The 22969-nt window shown below is 41.7% G+C and overlaps 1 protein-coding gene across 1 annotated transcript; it reads right to left on the bottom strand.

Annotated features, from left to right (window-relative positions):
* Nucleotides 1-938: 938 nt before the first annotated feature.
* On the bottom strand, nt 939-22054 carry LOC136329923 (WD repeat-containing protein 3-like). Its single transcript, XM_066266493.1, is given in 20 exon segments — nt 939-1264; nt 4054-4097; nt 5078-5125; nt 6474-6566; nt 7061-7106; nt 7849-7907; nt 8169-8303; nt 8442-8553; nt 8766-8867; nt 10241-10296; nt 10964-11099; nt 11236-11321; nt 13146-13247; nt 13715-13831; nt 14600-14695; nt 15655-15733; nt 17532-17650; nt 20744-20937; nt 21891-21964; nt 21966-22054. Coding segments are annotated over 20 exon segments (1920 nt in total). The 3' UTR covers nt 939-1131.
* Nucleotides 22055-22969: the final 915 nt, after the last annotated feature.

Raw genomic sequence — 22969 nt, 5'->3', positions numbered from 1 at the left:
AAACAAAACAAACAAAAAAAAAAAACTAAAGAAATTTCTTCCATGCTATTTAGTTCCATTGGACAATTTAAAAAATACTATCCTAGACCATGTTCAAACTCTGACATAAAGCAGCAAGTTGCCCTTGATGACCTCCAGTTCTTTTAACCTCCACACCCACCATCTCTCAACTGTGTCCCGCCCTACCTGCTGGTGAGGTAGAGCCATCCATGCCCTCTGATAGGCCAGAAGGATTCATGGTTTCTATTAGAAGTAACCCTGATTCAACAGCACATTTGCCATACCAGTAAAAATAGTACTATTCTTGAGTGCCTCAAATTCTAAATATAGCAACAGGATAACAACCATATTTTGACAGTTAATATATCAATTGTTCTTTTGCTACTATCCTGATAGAATTAAAGAAATAGAGAATCACAAATCATAAAAACATGCCAATTCACTAAATACACCTTTTTTTTTTTTTTTTTTTTTAGCTATTTGGTACTGGCTGAGCAGTTTTTATTTTATTCTCATAACAGCATTTTAAGGAATGTTTAAGTTATCTCTGTTCCTGTTCCATTATAACTTGAGACTGAGAGGCAGAGAATGGTTGACAAGAATAATATATTCTTCTCAATTACCTATGAACAAGAATTCTTCATGCTTAAATATAAAATCTAATGAACATACTTTTCTTTATAGTTCTTAGTTCCCTCTACGTATGCCCCTGCTTTTCCATTTGTACACGTAAAGACCTGGAAAAAAACTACTCCTTAAAATGCTTAAAACTAAACTATTAAAAAGAAACAACAAAGGAGGCAAAGTGGCCACTCAGTACTGGAGCTTTTGGCAAACTGACTAGAAGCAGAGCTCCCCTGCCCAACCACAGCCAGAGACCTGTGCTTGCTAAAGCCTGGTGCCTCGGGCAACACGTGGCCGCTTATTAAAGGGCTGGGCCAGCGCTACTCTTGCTTTAAGGGCAAGGCCGATTCCGAAGGATAAGCTATAATTTATGTCAGGCAGCAGTGAAACTCTTTAACAGTCCCTGAAACCAAAACATCAGATTTTTCTCCCAAAGTCCTGACAGCTTCAGTGAAGGTTCTAAGCAGCAGTCCTGCTGAGCAGACACGGCTGCTGGGGAAAAGGACGTTACCTGAGGAGAAAGAAGAGGCCCCTACACAGCAGTTCAACATCCGAGCCCAGCTGGATGAACTCCTCCAGGAGGCTGAGGACGTCTGGCACAAAGGAGAATGGCAGCACGAGCAGAGACTCCTCCAGCTCGCTGAAGAGGAAACACGGACACGCAGACGTCACACCTGAACCGTCAGCATGGGACCCTTCCTCTGCTGTTCCCTCCTACTGCTTTTCCTCTTCAACAGATCTTCAGAGTTAAAGTCAATAGTCATCCCTTTCCAGATGGTTCTCGCCTGTCAACGCTTTGTTTTTATATTGAACATTTTAATCTATTGCATGCACTGGCGCATGACATGGTAGAAGAATCTAACTTTGTTTTCCTGATAATTTCTCCAAAGCCTTTTGTTGAACATTCCATCTTTATATGATGCTTCTCTTACCATTTATTGAACCCTTGTACAGTATATGATAGAGTCAGTTTCAGGGCTTCTGTGTCTGTGTAGATGATCAACTGATTCTGACAACAAACCTGTACAGTACTATATATTTTAATTTTGCTAATGTATAGGGGGTTTGTTTGTTTGATTGTTTAAATATAGAATAGCTGCTCTGGTTTTGGCTTGTTTTACTTTCCTTGAACTAGCTCTATTATCATTTCATCAACTCCAAGATTTTAACTGGGATCACAAACCTGTAAATTAGTTTAAGACAAACTAAATCCTTAAAACACATAATCTTCCCATCTAGGAACGCACTGCACCTCCGTGAATCTAAATGTCGTTTTACACTTCTCTACTGAAGTCTCGTTATTCAGATAGGTCCTGTTTACTATGTGTAAGAGATATACTTAAATATTGTAGGTCAAACTCACAAATGAAATCAAAAGGTAAATCACAAATAAAAAACATTATTCTAAAAATATATGACAAAAGATAACTAAAAAATTTTTAAAAACCTGTAAGAGAAACTAAGCTCAAGAAAGGAAAAGTAACAAAAATTCACGGGAAAAAATACAAATGTCTAACAAATATAATAAAATTTTAAACTTGTCAATAATCAAAAAAATGAAAATAATACAAGCTTTTGCTTCTCAAACCTACAAAGAATTTTCTAAACCCAGGTAAAAATCAGTATATTCACTCTGGAAAGTAACTCAGCAATATAACCTTTAAAAAGCTCACTCACATCCTAAAGGGAAACATAGAAAATAAACTTTCCGACATCTCTCGTAGCAATATATTTGCTGATTTATCTCCACAGGCAAGGGAAATAAAGGACAGGATAAACAAATGGGACTATATCAAACTAAAAAGCTTTTGCACACTAAAGACAATATGAACAAAATAAAAAGACAAACCACACAATGGGAGAACATATTCAACAATACATCTGATAAGAAATTAATAACCAAAATTTATAAAGAACTTATAAAGCTCAACACCAGGAAAATAAACAATCCAATCAAAAAGTGGGCAAAAGAAATGAATAGACGCTTCTCTAAAGAGGACATACAGATGGACAATAGGCATATGAAAAAATGCTCAACATCACTAATTATTAGAGAAATACAAATTAAAACCACAATGAGACATCATCTCACACTAGTCAGAATGGCGCTCATCAACAAAACAACACAGAATAAGTGCCGGCGAGGATGTGGAGAAAAGGGAACCCTCCTGCACTGCTGGTGGGAATGCAGGCTAGTGCAGCCACTGTGGAAAACAGTATGGAGATTCCTCAACAAATTAAAAATGGAACTGCCTTTTGACCCAGCTATCCCACTTCTAGGGATATACCCCAAGAACACCACATCAACGATTCAAAAGGAGAAATGCACCCCCATGTTTATGGCAGCATTGTTTACAATAGCCAAGATCTGGAAACAGCCCAAGTGTCCGTCAGTGGACAAATGGATTAAAAAGCAGTGGTACATATACACAATGGAAACTATGGAGCCATGAAAAAGAAGGAAATATTACTTTTTGTGACAACATGGATGGACCTGGAAACTATTATGTTAAGTGAAATAAGCCAGGCAGAAAAAGAAAAATATCATATGACCTCATTCATCTGAGGAATCTGAAGAACAATATGAACTGAGGAGTGGATAGAGACAGAGGCAGGATCAAAGGATCCAGAAGGAAAGCAGACAGAGGGAAAGGGGATGATAGGCTGATAGGATGGGATGAGAGCAGAAAAGCAAATCCTGAAGGGAAGCGGGAGGGCGTTACGGGGTAGGGACAGGGGGTTGTACTGGGGAACACAGGGGAGGGGAGGAGGTATTTGGGGGGGACACTAGAATTATGTAAACACAATAAATTAATAGTAAAACAAAAGCTCATTTGTGCCCCCTAATTATTAGACGCCTAGTACTCTCACCTTAAGAAAAACAATGATGATGATAAAGACTTCTACATAAAGTCTTCACTAAAGCAATATTAATGATAGCAAAAAACAAATGCTACATCCAATAGTCATTATTTGTACATTGGGATATTGTGAATTAATTCAATGATGTGCTTTTGAAGAACAATAATATTGGCAAATGCTCAAGAAATAGTTTATAAAAAAGATAGGATACAAAATATACAAAAATGTACAAGATGATTCCAACTATATAAGTGCACAGAAAATAAGGCAAAATAAGTATACTACAAAAAAGTAAGTATACTACAAAAAATGTATACTACTTCCGACTAAATTATAGACGATTTCATTACCTACAATATAAAGTAGCACTGCCCTTCATTTGTCCTTAAAAGTAGAGCTTCCTAGCTCTACTTCAAAAAGAACATTATAATGAATTATTTCCCATAAAAATTTTGACCTAGTTAAACCTATAGGGATGATAACCATCACTTATAATTTCTATTTATCGCATGTTTAGATATGCACTCAATAAATGTTAGCTGACAAATGGTAATAACTGAGACTCACCTTGACTTGATCCCTTTAAAAATCTCGAACACATAAGCTGAAGGCTATAGAGGAAGGGAAACAGTGTTACTGACTCTCCTGGAGGGTCTCTCCTGAACTCTAATCCCATCTCCTAAACACCAGACCCCCCCCCCCTCATGACAGTGTTCTAACAGAAAACAGCAGGATATGCATGAACCTGGCGTCACTCAGCTCTGGGCTCACACTCCAGCTCAGCCCCTGACCAGCTACGTCACCCTCTACCTGTAAGGGAGGCCTGCTTCCTGTCAGATGAAGACAGCTGACTCACGTGGTTACTGTGACAAGGGAGACATGCAAGCAAAGCACTAAGGAGACTGCTGACGGCACCCACTGCCCACTGCCCTCCTCATTCCTTGATCTGACTGATTCCTCTCAACTCTCAACTCTTCCCCCCAAACCTTCAACTTTCATCTAGAGCAGGGGTAGTCAACCTTTTTACACCTACTGCCCACTTTTGTATGTCAGTAGTAAAATTTTCTAACCACCCACCGGTTCCACAGTAATGGTGATTTATAAAGTAGGGGAGTCACTTTACTTTATAAAGTTTATAAAGCAGAGTTACAGCAAGTTAAACCATATAATAATAATTACTTACCAAGTACTTTATGTCGGATTTTCGCTAAGTTTGGCAGGATAAATCTTTATAAAACAACTTACTATAGTTAAATCTATCTTTTTATTTATACTTTGGTTGCTCCGCTACCGCCCACCATGAAAGCTGGAGCGCCCCCTAGTGGGCGATAGGGACCAGGTTGACTAAGACTGATTTAGATGAACAGAATCTTCAGAGGGATCGGGACACTAATCAGGGATAAGCACCAGGAAGAAAGCCAGTCCAGTGCAAACAAACGATGACTTGGAAGTTACACTAAAATGGTCCTTTTCATATTCAAAGTACTCTAGGATGCCACCCTTCACGAAGGACTTTAAACGACAAAGTACTACCTCCTCTCTCAGCCCTGAGGTAACCTGACTGACCAAGGGGAAACTGTGGTCTACTCACAGAGATATTGCCGTAAGCCATCAGGATGGGGTTGGTGGGAAGAGGAACCTATGAAGATACTAGAAAGCCTGGCGGTCATACGAAATGACCGCTGTTCTAGATATTATAAATTGTAATTAAAATGATTTGTGCAAAGGTGTCTGCTAATTCAAACTGAATTACCCAGGGCAGGCAGCAAGGATGCCCCTTTGCTTACTGCCCCATGGGGTTTCCCCCTTCTACTTGCTTAATTGCTTAAAGTAGAGTGCAATGAAGGAAACCACTGGCGGTACATTTCTTAAGAGCCACTGCTAGCTCAATAAATAAAGGTGATTTAAATAATAAAATGTTAATTCACATGTCAAAGATCTCTTTGTACACAACATTTCTTGTGTAGATCTTTCCATCATTTTTAAGCTCGCCTTGCAGAGGACCATCAATTATTTTTAATTTTACGTCCGTTCTTTCACAAACTCTTGAACAGGCAACATAAAGTTGACCGTGTCCAAATGCAGGCTCAGGTAAAAAAATGCCAACATGCTTAAGCGTTTGGCCCTGAGACTTATTAATGGTCATAGCAAAGGCAAGTTTTACAGGAAATTGTCTACATCTCAATTGAAACGGCAACCCTGTTTGAGATGAAGCCAAATCAATTCTTGGAATGACATGTATTTCACCTTTAGAGGAGCAAGTCGAAGACTTAGCTATTATGACATTATTTTTCAATTGGAGAACCTCTAGTCTTGTACCATTGCAAAGACCCCTTCTGGTGTTAAGATTTCTTAACAGCATAATAATTGCTCCAATCTTTAACCTCAATTTATGAGGTGGCATGCCAGAAGGCGGGACTATTTGAATGCTGTGGCAACTTCACCCCATTGGCTAGTACAGTTATGCAAGCAACCAATAAGCTATCGGCAACAAACAGACACTTAAGCCGCATATAATAAAGATGATTAAATCCAGTCAATAAGAAATGAGACTGATAGTGTTTGTCACAGGGAGGATGATGATAGTATTTACATTTCTGAAAGAGGAAACTGACCCCAAACCAAAAGAATGTAAATAGCAATCAGACCTTTAGTTTCAATAGTACTTCCAAGTAAGCCTGAGCAGCAGGTTCCCTCTAGAAATCTGACCTGGCTCCCCGGCCCCCCAAACTCCAGTGGGGGCAAGAGAATCTGCTCAGGACAGTAACCACCTCCATCTACACTGTCCTTCCTCCATTTTCATTGGACCAAGCTTCCTTCTCCCACACTTCCTCCATTCCTTCTTCCTAATGACTGAATGAGAAAGTTCTGCCACATTGCTCTCATTTCCTGATCTGAGCCAGTTATGTCTTGAAATGCTGATTTTCTCCTCTGGGACCATCTCTATTTGACCCTGTCTCCCAGAGCGTAACTTAGTGGATGTCAACCTCTTTCCCTGCAGTTTTACAAATGGCTTTGTGTTCTTTCATTCTTGCAGTTTCTTCTTGGTATAGCTCCACAGCCTCCATGATCCTCTCAGCCTGCAGAGATGACGAAGGACAGAGGTCATCACAACACACTCCTTCATCCCTGATCACCGCACCTGGAAGGTGATGGGAAATCACCAAACAGCTTCACCCAGTTTAATAAAGATACACCAACAGTGCCGAAGTGCATTATGACACCTTGGGTTTTCCATCTTTCTTCCCTACTATGCAGGGAGGAGAGGCAGTGTTCCGCAGTGAGGGGACAGTGAGTGAGACCCCTGAGAGAGCAGCAGCTCCGGGAATGTCTGAGAGGTGCTCCTTCCAGGAGAGGGAGCTTTCCTTTCTAGAAACCACAGCCGGACCAAACAGGTTCCGCACCACCCTGTCCTTGCTTAGAAAGAAGGGAAACAGCTTTTGATCCCCATCTATAAATTCAATTAGCATTTTGCCAAAAAAAAAAAAGAAAAACCTACCTGGTTCATATGGACTTTTACTAAAAAGTTTGGATCCTATGAAAAAATGACATACTACATTCCATATCAACTTACAGTTTTGACTATTTCAATACTTTTCCTTCCAGTAATTTTCTCAAGTCTCCCCAGAACCTACCAAACACAAAGAGATGCTTGAATAATATTTTTGACAAGCATTAACCTTTTGAGTAGTGAGTTTTTTTCATGCTCGCTGACCCCCAGAAGTGAGTTTTTTTTTTCAAAAAATAAAATTAGTTCCAGTTACAGTTTTATTAACAAAATCATGTTTGTTTGATAACCAATTTATGGAAACAAGAAGAACATACATTTGCCTTTTTTAAATGTTGCCTTACACATGTACAATCGTACTCTGGATGGTCAGGAGGCATGAGGACGTACATGAACATTTGTACTACTCAAAGAAGAAAGAGCTAATAAACTCTTATATCCATAAAAGAAGATGTACTAGTATTTCATAGTGATACTGCTGTTATCAGCTACCATTAACTGAGGACTTAGTAAGAGCCAGACATTATGTGAAATATTTTACCTGCATTATCATAAGCAAATCTTACTCTACAAATCTTTAAAAATAACATCCAATTTTTTTCCTGGTTTTTATTTTTGCTCTACAGAGAAGTAATTCCCTGAAGTCTCTTTTAAAAAAAAAGAGAGCCAGAATGACTACCAAATTTGGTCAACTGTTTGTCTCAGGACATAATATAGTTGATTAAAAGGAACTACTCAGATTCTTTCCCCTATCAGCTGATGATGACTTTGGCATGGAGCCCCAATTTAATTCCATCAGAAATTCTTGAAATTATAGTAATTTCCAGTAAAATAATTACAGGGGGATCCCAAACGCTTTACTTATTGCTGGCTGGCCTTTGGCCACACTCTCCTCATATTCTACTTCCCGTTGCTGCCAAGAGACAGAAATTAATTTGAAAGAAAAAAGTCTCTACGTGAAGCAAAGTGAGAATGAGACAAAGAGAAGTGGCTTCTTTCAAAATACAATCCCCTGTGGCATCTGTCTCTGCCTGGCTGCTGAATGTGACAGCAGGCTTGGAAAGTCAGTAGTCTTGCATTGACCGAGACATAACTGTACTGGACAGAAAACTTTGGGTGGGACAGCGTGTCAGACACCCACCAGCATATCTGTAAACAGACCTAGAGTCCTTACCATCTCCCTCTCCTCCTCGAGAATAAGAGGCTCCCTTGTTCTCTCCCAAAGTCTCAGAGATTTGTCATGGGACGATGACATGACATAGTCTCCACTGGGGCTTACTGCCAAGCACCAAATTTCCTGGTGGTGCCCCTGGAGAGAGAGGAAAGAAACCCAAACCCTGAGTAAGAGTGTTACTCATACACTGCCCCTGCTTACATGAGAGGATACCAACACTTAATCTTTGAAGTAGTTCTCCAGCACGGAGCACACAAAGTGGGCAGAAGTTACCTCCAGCGTCTGTACGTGCTCAAACCTGCCTGCGTCCCACTGCTTAATTTTATGGTCCTTCCCAGAAGTGAAGAAGAAGTGAGTCTTGGGGACAAACTGCAGGTACATCACACTGAAAAGCGAGAAAAGTACTCAAACATCATCCTATTCTACATTATGTAAAAGTCTTATACACAGAAGTAGCTTTTGACTAGCTGGTTCTAGAATGCCCTATTTGTATTTTAGAATTTTAAACATATGGCCGAGAACACTAAATGACGGTCACATCTCCAGGGAGACAGCACAGGTGACTGAAAGGGAGGTCTTTGAAAAGACTGCACCCACCTGTCATCATGTGCGAAGAGAGACTTGTGGCAGTCCCCAAAGTCCAGACCCCAGATCTTCACGTTCCTGTCGGCAGAGCCAGTTGCTATCAAGGGCTCCATCCTATGAGGAACAGGTAACATGTCACTTTCCTGGATTATACAAAACCCTATAAATTAGAAAAAGAAAAGCTAACCAGGACATTTAACCCATTTCTGTTCAAAACATTAAAATCAGTGCCCCAAAAGTAAATGCGTTTCTCTACCTAAATACAAGTAGAGCACCTACTTCTTTGCTTTTATCTACAGATCTACTTGAAAGCTTGTTAAGTGAAACCAAGACGTGTGGGGCTGCAATGTTTCTGCACAGATCCAGGCCAGGGCTGTGCCCTGATGGAAGTTATTTACTTTGTTAATTAGGAAAAGAATCTCCAATCTGTCATAGATTTTGGAGAGAGAGGAGAGGAAGAGGGAAAGAGAAGGACATAATAAGGCTGGGAAAGAATCTACTAGAATGTTGGACCTAGCCTTTTTTTAATTTTTTCTTTTCCATGGGAGAAGAGGGAAGACAGCGATAAGACTCCTGCATGCACCCTGACTGGGATCCACCTGGCAACGTCCATCTGAGGCCAATGCTCGCAACCGATCTATTTTTAGCACCTGAAGCAGAGGCTCCATGGTGCCATCCTCAGTGCCTGGGACTAATGTGCTCAAACCAATTGAGCCATGGCTGTGGGAGGGAAAAGGGGTGGGGTGGAGAAGCAGATGGTCGCCCTGACTGGGAATCGAACCTGGGACACCCACACCCTGGGCTGACACTCTAACACTAAGCCAACCAGCCAGAGCTGGACCTAGCCTCTTATCTGATGTTCCCTTTCACTATTTTCTTCTCTTCCCTGTTTCAATGCCTAGTTCAAATGCTTGTGAACATAAGAAAATGAGAAATATTTTTAACACCAATTTGTTCTGTGAATGCACTGACCACACACAGAGCACAGCTTCAATGCCTTTCATACATACGAGACATTGTTTCTGAATACATGTTGCCACCCCTCATCATGGCAAAGATATGACTTTGATCAAGAGACTAAAAGATACATTGTATGAAATACTGTATATATCCAAATACAAAGCTTAGGTCCATCTTCCTCACCTCCCGTCAAAGCAAAGGGGGTTGCCTTTTTAAAGTCATTTATGTTTTAGGGTGCTCTATTTTATAGTATTTTAGACAAAATACTGTTTGAGGAATCCACAACAGGGAGCTAGTTATGAGGATTAATTCAGATATTTGTGAAAATATTCTGAAAGCATTAAAATAACATATATATATATATATAAGAAGTATGACTATAATATATATTATTTTGATTTAGAGGGAGAAAGATATATAATAGAATGAAAAAATAAATACTCTAAAATGAAGATATCAAACCAAGAACTAAGAAAATGCTTTAGAAAAATAACTTGTTACTGAGCTACAACTTAAATTTTACTTACATAAAGATATCCATGTATATAATAGGCAGTCTGTGTCCATACAGTGAGAGAAAAAACTATACATTAAACAAAAAGAATATAAATAACCCATATTTGTCTATAAAATGCAGGCACAATTTATCACATATGAATCTAAACCCTAAGTTAAAGGACAATGCTGACACTGTTCTGTGTGGGTTTGTCTTTATTTTCAAAGACAACGAAGCACTGAGGGCAGCGGTGTCCACGCCCGGAACACAGACCCTGCCCGCCCTGGCCAAGGACCCGGCAGCAGAGCGGAGTTAGGGACACTGCAGGGCCCATGCCTTGGCCCCGACACAGCAGAGACGGTATCTGATCTCGCAGCTGAAAGGCCCCAGACCACTGACTTCCCACTCCTCTCAGGTCCAATCCAGTCCCACCAACCCTTTGGGGGGTGTGGCCTAGTAATCTATATTTTTAAAGCAACCCAATGTCCCAGGTGTACAGCCAAATGTGGAATCGTGACACCTAGCGATGCTCTTAAAACTACTGGCTACAACAAGCTTTTTAGAACATAGGAAATGTAACTTGCTTTAAACAAGTTATACACCAAAGGACTGTTAAAACTCCAGCTTTCCTAGAGCACCTACAAAATTTTGATTCACATACAACTTTTTAGAAATGCACTCCTGCCAGGCAGGCAGGGCCCAGCCCAGGGTCAGTCGGAAAGGAAGAAAAGTTTCCCAGGCACAACCATCATACCTTTAAGGTGTCAACGTACAAAATTTTCACTGTGCAGTCCAGCAAAGACACAGCCACCAGCTTCTGATCGGGAGAGTACCTGACACAAAGAATGTCCTCCTCCAGCTGCAGGGCTCGGGTCTGCGTCACGGACAGTCTGCACCACAGAGCACCCAGGACATGTGAGTGTCTGCAGGGCCGACAGACCCCAGACACTCTGAAGCTCAGCAGTCTGCACAGGGGCTCCCGTTTTCACCCTAGGAAACAGACACAAATGAAAAACATCTACTCACCTCTTCTGGGGACTATTTTCATCTTTCACCAACTCAAAATCCCAGAACTTGACAGCTTTAGCTGCATTGACAGTCACAAAACCACTCTGAAAACCAAACAGGGCCTTGGCCAGATGGCTCAGTGGCAGAGCGTTGGCCCAGTATATGGATTCAATTCTCGGTTAGGGCGCAAGGAGAAGCATTGCTTCTCCACTCTTCCCCCTCCCCTTTCTCTCTCTCTCTCTTTTCTCCTTCTGCAGCCATGGGTCATTCGAGCAAGTTGGGCCCAGGTGCTGAGGATGGCTCCATGGCCTCCACCTCAGGCACTAAGAAGAGCTTGGTTGCTGAGCAACAAAGCAATGCTCCAGATGGGCAGAACATCACCCACTAGTGGGTCTGCAGGGTGGACCCCGGTCAGGGCACATGCAGGAGTCTGTCTCTCTGCCTCCCTACCTCTCACTTAATAATAAAAAAGAAAAGAAAACCAAATGGCATTTCACTTAAAAAGTACTTATTAGAGAAACTTGGTTAAGACACACAAAGATAGTATAAAAGACCATTTGCATTTCCTGGCAGGGGGTAAAATGAAAGAAGACATGGACTCTCTGACCCTCTCATTCTCTCTTGGGGCCACTGCTCAGACCCCATTTGAGAATTCCTAGGGGACACTGATGCAGACAGATGACAAGTGGGAAGTTTTACTCACACTTTGGTTCAGCATCAGGAAGATAGACTCAGTGAACACAGGGGTGGGGGAGGTTTGCTCCACCTAAGAAGGCAGCAGTCTAACAATTTGCTACTAAGTAGTAAAGTAGTCTGACAAATACAGAGACTGGATAATCTAAGTAAGTTTGTTCAACTATTTACCTCAGAAGAGTATAAACTTTTCCCTGCTTAAAATATGTTCAAAACTGTTTTCTAACATCAAGAAAATTAGTCTCGTCACATTGTGGTGTTAATGTAAAGTGTCTAGAACAGCGATTTTCAACCGATGTGCTGCAGAATTTTAGTCATCAGTTTGTGTGCCGTGAGATGAAAGAGGCTGAAGCTGCTGAGCTAGAACACAGGGGCGGAAACTAAACCTCAGGCGCCTGGTCTGCCATTCGGAGATTTGTTTATACACAGGAAACAACTGGACACTGATCCTCAATGCGGCTGTAGGGATAAAGACTACCTGGTTTACAAAGTCACTGCAAAAGGAACAATAAAAGAAATAATGGATGTGAAAATCTTATAAAAGACCACTGTACAAATGTAAGATGATATTACTATTTAAATTTTAAATGCTGTTCTGTTCTGACCTCAATGGCATTACCCACTCTAAATTCCAGAGTCCATTTTTCCCAAAAAATCACGTTCACTTCAATGAATGAAGGCTGGCCACCACTGAGAATATTCAAATGAACGGACCACAATCTCTTAAAAGGATTTTCACAAAAAACCTCAAAATGTCCTGAGCCACTGCACTGTCACTGGAGGGAGTGGACAGTCTCCGGTGACTCATCTGAAGGGCAGCACACTGTGAATGACACATTCTCTAAAATCACTAGATGTACAGAGTCACAGGTGAGCAGACTAAAGGGGAGCCAAGAGCCCAATCTGTCCTCGGCACTGCGCGGCCCAAGGACACAGTTCCTTTTAAGGAGTGTCACCAACCACTGGCAGAAATCAGGAAGGTAAGGAGTCGGTCATGTAGCTGACAATCAGAAGCAGCTGAATAAGGACTCATCTCACAATGAGAGCTGGTCACATTATGTAGCACGTGATACAATCTCATATAAAAAATCTGAAGATTAGACAAAATGTAGCTTTCTGTAAAGAGGCCGATATGAGATAAAACTGTGAGGCAGCAGTAACACCGACAGAAGACATGGGAGATGCAGCCAGAGCCCAGAGTCCTGGAGTCCATACCTAAAATCTGGCTTAGTTACCTGATCTGGAGAGAGGGACACGGACCACACAGCTCCGTCGTGAGCATCCACCATCTCCAGCAGCGTTCCCAAGGCCAAGTCACACAGCTGCAGCTTCCCCGTCTGCGGAGACACAGAGTGAGCATGGCCCCAGGAGCCCCCCGTGCCCCCTGGTCGTGTCTACACACCTGAGAAATTCACAACCAGCAGCAGCCATGCGGCCAACTGCTCAGGAAACAGATTCCACAGTCCATGCTCTGAACTGCACATCTGAATGAATGCTGAGAACCCCCTCCTGATAAGCCAAGTGGACCCCGCCAAAGCTGCTATGCTGTCAACTATGGAATCGTACAGCCCTGGAGTACTGGACTCCGGGCATTTTCACTGGTTCCCCAACGTCAAAAGGGAATAGCATGCCCCCAGGAAAACAGGACAAACATAACAGCAAATGGTAAACCTAGAAAGCTCCCAAGGTCAATCGGTCCTTTAAGGGGACTCTCCTCCACGGTAATGAGCTTAACCAATCACTCTCCATCTAGATCTGGTTTCCTCCTCTACCATCACTGACCACATGAGAAAGGGCAACTTGCCTCAGTGCTAGGGAGGGCCACGCAGCAGCTTAAAAAGCAATCGGCCACAATGCTGTTCAGAGCTCCATGCAGGCCACGGTCACGGTGCTGGCACAGAGCACACAGCGGACGGCCTACCTGTAAAAACCAACCTTTCTACAGCGTTGTGGGGATTAAACGAGATGGTGTACATTAACTACACGGCTCAGAGGCTAGACTAGGGATTGTATTTTGGTCTTCAACGCAATTTGCAAAAATGATCTCCCAACAGTAAACAGGAGATGAACAATTGCTGGAAAACTGAAAATGAGAAAAACAGTCAACTGAAATTTAATGCTCTTTTCCTGACATTGACTCTAGGGCCTCTTCATATTATTTTATACTTTATGCGGGGCAAAAGACATCCATTGTGCTATATAGGTTTTCTAATAAAATAATCATGCATATATGGCATTGATCAACAGGGGAGAGATGTAAGCCTGGGTCACCCTTGGACACACCACACACCAAAGTCCAGCTAAACTTAAGGTCCACACCTTTTTTCTCACAAAATCTTTGAAGATCTGAAAAAAAGTTATAGATCAGAATATACATATTTATAAACACAAATTTTTTGTAGAATTTTGTTGAGGGGAAAGGGTCACAGATATTCTGAAGTCCATCCATGATCACACATCAACATCACCGGAAGCCATACGTCTAAAGCTATCCTTCTGAGCCCAAATCAGTGAGGGCAGTGAGGCACAGAAGGGGCTGGCTATCGGTGTGATAGCATTCCTTTAGTACCACAGGAAGCCAAGTGCAGGACTGAATACCTGCATCTGACTCCAAATCCGATGAGCCTCTACAATGGCTTCAACATGACAGGTATTGGGCCCGTGGCACATGATCAGAAAAGGTAATCACCTCTTGCAGGTAGGCTATGTCCCACGCCCTCAGCTCATTGTCAGATGCCCCTGTGATGAGTCGCTTTTCCTCTGACACCAGAACCAAGCCCCACACCTGCAGAGTATAAAAAGATTCAAATAATACAACTTTTAAGACTCCAGGATGTTTGTATGAAGTGTATGTATATATGTATGTTTGTATGAAGTGACATTCCAAGTTTCAGTATACTGTACTGAAATCTCTTTGGCATTTGCTAAGTCTAACAGGAAGGCAACCCTTTCAATATATACTAAGAAATCCCACTGTTAGAAGAAATGGCCTGTGGTAGAACTGTTGACTATGTGATAACAAACATTTCTCTGCAATTTTCTATCCTGAAATTTAGAGAATGGCTGTTCAGCATAAATTTTAACTAGAATCCACTCAAATGAAGATTTTAAGTGATACTTCTTGCCTCGCACATAAAAAGAGCTCTGTTCATGTCTAGTGCATGACGTTCAGCCTCAAATATCCAAGAACTACAGCCCTGGCCGGTTGGCTCAGTGGTAGAGCATCGGCCTGGCATGCAGGAGTCCCAGGTTCAATTCCCAGCCAGGGCACACAGGAGAAGCACCCATCTGCTTCTCCACCCCTCCCCCTCTCCTTCCTCTCTGTCTCTCTCTTCCCCTCCTGCAGCCAAGGCTCCATTGGAGCAAAGGATGGCCCGGGCGCTGGGGATGGCTCCTTGGCCTCTGCCCCAGGCTCTAGAGTGGCTCTGGTCAGACAGAGCGATGCCCCGAATGGGCAGAGCATTGCCCCCTGGTGGGCGTGCCGGGTGGATCCCGGTCGGGCGCATGCAGGAGTCTATCTGACTGCCTCCCCGTTTCCAACTTCAGAAAAATACAAAAAATACCAAAAAAAAAAAAAATCCAAGAACTAAACAATAACAACAGCAGTACTGTTACAAATCAATAGTCAGTCAGTCAGTCTGTCAACTGCCAGCTGTGGACACGAAGAGCCGTGGAAGGACTAGGGGGACACCATTTTTGCTTCTGTCTCTCCATTCTTTCCCTGGCCCAAGAGCCCACATGTACCTCAGTTCAGTGGCCAACTGTGGTCTTGAAACAGTGCTGAGTATCAAGGTCCCACCATTTCACCACGGCATCTTTCCCACTAAAAGAAATAGGAGGAAATCTTATTAGAAAAAGTCACTAAACTAACAGGGTAATAATCTAGGTCTCTTTTGTAGCCTTAAAATGGTAACATACAGCAATACTATCTGTGTTAGTATTCTACCCGAACTTTTTTTTTAAAATGTACAGGCTCTGAACTCTCATGTGGATATCTTTAGGTAGAAAATAACATGTTTCACCTGTAAGCACAGAAACATTCTCACACTAACCCAGAAACTTCTTAGGCCTCTCCTGCTCCTTTGTCTCCCACGATGCTAGTCCCCAAGTCCTGAAAATGCTGCCTCTGTGACCTCATTGGGGCTTGAGCCCTTCCAGTCCCTTTCTGTACACGACTGAATTCAAGTCCTACTGCCTGAGTTATTTTAACAGCTGGCCTCTCTGCCCACTCCTGTCCCCTCGTCACATCCAGTACACTTGTCAGATCATCTCAGTCCTCTAGGGCCGTGGTCGGCACACTCTTTAGTCAGCAGAGCCAAATGTCAACAGGACAACAATTAACATTTCTCCTGAGAGCCAAATTTTTTAACTTGAACTATACAGGTAGGTACATTGTTATTAACTTAATTAGGGTACTCCTCAGCTGGCCTTTGCTAAACACTCAAGGGGCCAAAGAGCTGCATGTGGCTCGCGAGCTGCTTTGCCGACCAAGGCTCTAAGGTTACAGTAGCTTGTTTCTCTAGACCAGGGGTCTCAAACTCACGGCCCGCGGCCCGCAGACTGGCCCGCAGATTAATCCACGAAGTTTGATTAGTCTGCGGGCCGCACAAAATTGGTGGGCGGGCCACACAGCTGCGAGTTTAAGACCCCTGCTCTAGACTCAAAATCGGGCTCTTCAGCACCATTCTGAACCTGCCATTAATTGGTTCTTAATTTCGCTACTAATAGACTCTGCCCCTCCCTGCTTCCTCACCAACACAAATCTAATAAAATCCTCCTTCATGACCAAAGTGGGAAAAAACCAAAACAATACAACCTGATTTACAAAGTCTTTCCTACATAATCCCACTCTCTTAATGTTATTTCCTTCCCTTTATGGTCGCCAAACTACAATGCCTACATTCCAGTTGAGTGCAGTCATGCATCCTCGCACAGAAGCTGTCGTCTGAACAGGACACTGGGTCCCGCGTCCCCCCAAGACCAGCCCCCACTGGCACAGCACTCGGTCCTCTTGCACTTGCGTCCTCACTGTGGCCTTTCTCATTCCTGCCTGGCCCACCTCAGGATCCCACACTGTCCTGGGGGCCATTCCTAAGGAGTGGTAATTATTATATTAGGTTGAAGTCTATGAAATCGCTGATATCTGACCTACCATTTTTGACCGGCAGAAATGGAAATTTCAAAGGGTTTGACCTAACATGTCGGAGGTCTAACCATGGAGCACGTCTCTTCTCAAAAGACAGGCCAGGTCAAGGGGTATTCACGTCCGCCCCTGCTCACACTGGGCTTTCCCGACAGCTCATTCTACAGAGTGGACAGCTCATTCTACAGAGTGGACAGCTCGGTCTATAGAAGGGGTATTGAGAGGTTAAGGAACATGAAAAGCTTGAGTAGACGGAAATAAGGACAAGGCAGAAAACAAATTTAAAAATGCTGTAAGTAACTCTGGAGAGCTTCTCTGATACTAACTGGGGGGGCGTGGGCAGACAGAGGGCAGAGGGACCAGCACAGGGGCCTGACTGGAGTGCGAGGTGAGGAATGAAGCAAACTCCCTCTCTAGAACCCTCTCCAATGAGTTTACCTAGAAAAGAACTGAAAAAAAAAACCCATTACTCCCTTACCTACTAACTAGCAGATTCTTTTCTCGTAGAAACAAGGCTTGTGTGATGGCGTCCTTGTGTCCCTTTAGACGGTAGAGGCCGCTTTCATTGATCACATCCCACACAATGATATCTGTGTCCTAAAGGGATCAAATCATACAGAAGAATTTTCTTTACCATATAAGGCCTAACAATGGGATGTAGTATTTTTATTACAAAAGGGATATATATATATAGTCCTTGCAGAATATTTGGAAAGCATACAGCAAAGTACAGAGGAAATAAATACCAGTTAAACCTGCCACCCAGATACAATCACCACAGATGCTTTGTTTTATATTGTTCCAGTCCTTATGTATACATAGACCCCGATAATATTTTCCTATTAGAATACTGACACCATGCTGCTCATATCATTTAAAACCCTCATCCTTTCTTTCATTTAATGTATTTGTATTTTTCCATGTCCTTCCAGACTGCTCTCAATTTTTTTTATTAAATTTATTGGGGTGACATTAGTTAATAAGATCATACAGATTTAAAGTGTACATTTCTACAATACATGATCTATGGTGATTATGTCTTTTGTCTATATTTGGGTCTTATTTTTTACTTAATTTATTAAAGAGACAAATGATAATCCTTCCTTTTGATATTGAAACTATTATATGATTTCCTTTTCCATTGTCCTTTTTCCTCCCAGTTTTGAGAACAAATTGACACACATCAATGGGTAAGTTTTAGGTATACAGCATGATGGTTTCATGTTCACACATTGTGAAATGATTATTACCACAGTAGATCAGCTAATATCCACCTTCAATTACTGATACAATAAAAAAAAAAAATCAAAAATATTTTCTTTGGCCCTGGCCAGTTGGCTCGGTGGTAGAGCATCGGCCCGGTGTGTGGAAGTTCCGAGTTTGATTCCCTGCCAGCACACAGGAGAAGCGCCCATCTGCTTCTCCACCCTTCCCCTCTCCTTTCTCTCTTCCCCTCCTGCAGCCAGGGCTCCACTGGAGCAAAGTTGGCCCGGGCGCTGATGATGGCTACATGGCCTCTGCCTCAGGTGCTAGAATGGCTCCAGTTGCAGCAGAGCAACGCCCCAGATGGGCTGAGCAACGCCCCCTGGTGGGCATGACGGGTAGATCTCAGTCAGGCACATGCGGGAGTCTATCTGTCACGTTGCCCTACTCCCCTTCTTCTCACTTCAGAAAAATACAAAAAAAGTTTTTTTCTTCCTCTGATGAGAACTGTTAGGATTTTACTCTTAACAACTTATTTATATTATTTATATATTATTAAATGTATAAATGTTTTAAAGTATTGAAATCTACCAATCTTTTTTTCTTTATAGCTTCTATCTACTAATATGCTTGAAGTTCTTTCCCACCTTGTATCAGGTAAATATTTAATTACATATCTTCTAGTTTACTTAAAATATCTATCACTCTTTAATATTTGTCTTTAGTCTGTGGTTCATTTTCTTAGCAGAAGGTAAAGCTTTAACTTAATTTTTATTATTGATTTTAGAGAAAGAGGAAGAGAGAGAGAGAAGCATCAATTTGTTATTCCACTTATTTATGCATTCACTGGTTGATTCTTGTATGTGCCCTACCCTGACTAGGAATTAAACCTGCAATCTTGGCCTATCAGGAAAATGTTCTAACAAACTGAACTACCCAGCCAAGGCCAAGCTTTATCTTAATTTAAATTTCCCCACACATAGTTAGCCAATTGTCTAAGTACCACTTTTTAAACTCCATCATTTTTCTACTCATCAGAAATATCTCTAAAATACAGTGTGTCCGTAAAGTCATGGTGCACTTTTGACCGTCACAGGAAAGCAACAAAAGATGATAGAAATGTGAAATCTGCACCAATAAAAGGAAAGCCCTCCCAGTTTCTGTAGGATGATGTGGCAGCATGTGCGCATGCGCAGATGATGATGTAACACCGTGTAAACAGCGGAGCAGCCCACGGCCATGCCAGTCGAGATGTAGACGGTACAGAGGAAAATTCAGTGTGTTCTATGGCTCGCTAAATTCAAATCCATGACCAAAGTGCAACGTGAATATTGGCGTGTTTATAACGAAGCGCCACCACATAAGAATAACATTACTTGGTGGGATAAGCAGTTGAAGGAAACCGGCAGTTTGGTGGAGAAACCCTGTTCTGGTAGGCCATCAGTCAGTCACGAATCTGTAGAGGCTATACAGGATAGCTACCTAAGGAACCCTAAAAAATCTGTGCGTGAGCCCACATCAAACTGCACTGAATAGGTATGAAACTGGGAGAGTTTTCCTTTTATTTGGTGCAGATTTCACATTTCTATCGTCTTTTGTTGCTTTCCTGTGACCGGTCAAAAGTGCACCATGATTTACGGACACACTGTATAATAATTAGAAATAAGAAAGTAGATTTGTTTCTGGGACTTGTTAGGTTGTAATAATCTATTTTGTATTGATACCAGATTAAACTAACATGTTTTAAATTATGACTTCATAATGCATTTTAATATCTGAAACCTTTAAAAAATTCTAACCTCAAGAAAAATAACTGAAACCCTCTTTAATTAGTCTTCTTTCCCAAAATTCTGGTGTTTTTGATTAATATATTTTTAAATCATTTGATCATGTTCTAAAAACAATAACATCCACTGAGATATTTATTTAAATTGCTATACTACACAAATTAGTTAGAAAGCACTAGCATCGTTCAGTGTCTTATCTTCCCACTCAAATACATGGACTATGTCTCTAGTCATGTCTTGTTACATTTTTCAGTGACGTTTCATAGTATTTTTCTGTTAGTTAATATACTATTGTAAGTGAAATCTTTTATATTATATTTCCTAACTTTGAGATAAAGGAAAGCTATCAATCTTACCAAACTCAACAACTTAATATTATCACCTGTCTCTCCTTTTCCAATCTGGTTTTTCCCCTGTGTACTGTTTTGGGTGACTCTTCCACAATGATGTTATATAGCAGCAACCATGGCATCCTCACCTGGTTCATGTAGTTAGTAGGCTCTAATCAGAGAATATGACAGGGAACAAATGAACCTCCCAATTCAAGCCTATACCTCTCACTCTGTTTCTACCATCTATATACCCTTTTGTACACTGCATGCCCAGTTTCACCCAACAATTTTTGTGAACATCCTGCTCAAGTGTAGGCCTTGCATCCTTTTACTAGACCAAAGCCTGTACACCTGATTCAAGTTCTTACCTGGGACCCAGATGCCAGCCTACCTCTTAGCTGATCATACTTCAAGGAAGTGATGGCTGCTCTGTTTCCATTGAAAGTCACATTCCCTTCCCCACTCAAGAGACTGAAGATTCTAATAAATCTGTCCTCATAACCAACAGCTAGGTGCAGCCCATCTGGGGAGGGGTGCAAGCATGTGACTTCTTTTTTAAGGCCTGAAAGATGAGGAATTTAAATTAAAAAAAAAAAGTAGCAAAGTTAAGCATGTCATTAAGGAAGAAGTGTGGGAAGAATCAGGCATTGTAAAAATAAAAGCACCAGTAACTCCAAATCAGTCTTAAAATAATGAAACTGCAATCCATCAAGTTCTTTAATACAGGAATTATAATTTGTACTGGGCAATGGAACATTCAAAAAAGAGTAAAATTATTTTCTCCAAAGCTCTACATTAGCATAGTGCATGCAAAACTTTCCCAGACAATAGAATAAATTAGTAAGTCCTTATCTTATCACAGCATGAAATGATTTTCCATAGTGTTATAAACATATCCTTGCCCTAACTGAGCCCCATCTTATAAGAATGCAACCTACATGGCACCAGAGTGCTATGTGGTTTATGTTGTGGTTGATACAGCAACAAGTATCAATGTATTAACCTCCTGGGAGTCACACAGTGAGTGGACAAGATCAAAATGCCTGTATTTGGTTTGGCAGAAATAGACTTCTGGAAGTTAGAGTTACACAAAGTATCCTAGTTAAACAACCCTGAGTCTCATCTGTATAAAAGGACTCAGTCAACACAGCAGAGTACTATTCCTTTTCAATGCCTAAATTTTAAAACTCGTTGTAAGGGCAATTAGAAGAACTTGAAAAACATAAGTAGTCAAGTAGAGAAAACAAAATGTGGGGAATAATGATTACTAATAAGTGTAAATATCACCCCAAATAGATTCCTAAGAGGTAAGTTCCTCTCTGGTTGTGGCTTTCAGAATTTCATGTAAAACACAGTAGAACCTGAAACCTGGCTATCTTGCCCAAAGAAGAAAGACTTCCCTTCTAGGCGCATACACATAAAAAAAATCTATGCATGATCAATCAAAGCTCACTCTCTTCTGCCTCTCCCTCAAATACCCACACATCAACATCGACCCAACTGATTTCGGCTTACCTTCTCTCCTTAAGTCCCATATGAAAACATGTTCACAGGCTGGTACTGCCACATAGCGTCCTTTTTCACCACGGTGTCACAAAGACAATATTGCCTTTTTGGCTGCCAATATGGCCAAAGACTGCACTGGCAACATAGCCTAAGTACTGCTTGGTGAGCCCCATGGTAGAAGGTCTGAAATCACAGGGGTGGCAGCTGTGCAGGCAAATGAAGAGAACTCAGTTCTGCGGGTACTTTGGTTCTACTGGGCTAGCAAACACCCCATTTATCATGTGGTTAACCTATATAATAAATCATGGCATAAGATACTTGGACATCTTAATTTTTTATTCATTGATGGTTCAACATGTAATTCCTCATTCATCAAGCTGCAATCTGGTCACACTGTGACACTCCCCCACAAATATCTGACATAAGGCCTCACTGTCGCTAAACAATTAGCTTCTGCCCATTCCATCACCATCTAAGTTTTTACAGAGATTAAAAGCCTGAGACTGAAAATATTTATCAATGAACATTTATTGTAAACTTACTAATTAGACAAGAGCTGTTGTAGATGCTAGAGAAACAGGAAAGCAAATGCCCTGACCCCAGGGCACTCACCTTCCGGCTCAGTGATTCTCAGACCCTAGCAAGAGCCCAGAGCATCCGGGGGCTTACAGAAAAAGATTTCAGGGTACCACCGCCACCTCCCCCTCCCCAGTGCCCATTTCTGATTCAGAAGGTCTGCAGTGGAGCCCAGGACTTTCCATTTCTAACACATTCCCAAGTGCTGCTGCTGTGATACCTCGCTTTGAGATCTACTGTTCTAGAACAGCCCTTGATTTCCAAGCCAGGGCAGCCATGCCCCATAGCACAGAAAATGTAACAGCAGCTTGGCACACTATCTTTGCAAGATGTCATAGTTCCCGCACTAAACCAGATTCACTGAAAACACTGGTTATGAATAAAAGATAACACGTGGAGATTACAAGCCAAGCCCATGTGCTCTTGATATGGAAAAGTGAAAAGTATGCCCCCAAACACCCATGCAATTTAAAAAACATGATAATCACTTACTAGCCTCTTCTTTCTTACCA

Source organism: Saccopteryx bilineata, chromosome 3 (assembly GCF_036850765.1).
Source record: "Saccopteryx bilineata isolate mSacBil1 chromosome 3, mSacBil1_pri_phased_curated, whole genome shotgun sequence".
Lineage (NCBI taxonomy): Eukaryota > Metazoa > Chordata > Mammalia > Chiroptera > Emballonuridae > Saccopteryx > Saccopteryx bilineata.
The sequence above is the reverse complement of the archived record's forward strand: the minus strand, read 5'-3'. Positions and strand labels throughout refer to the sequence as shown.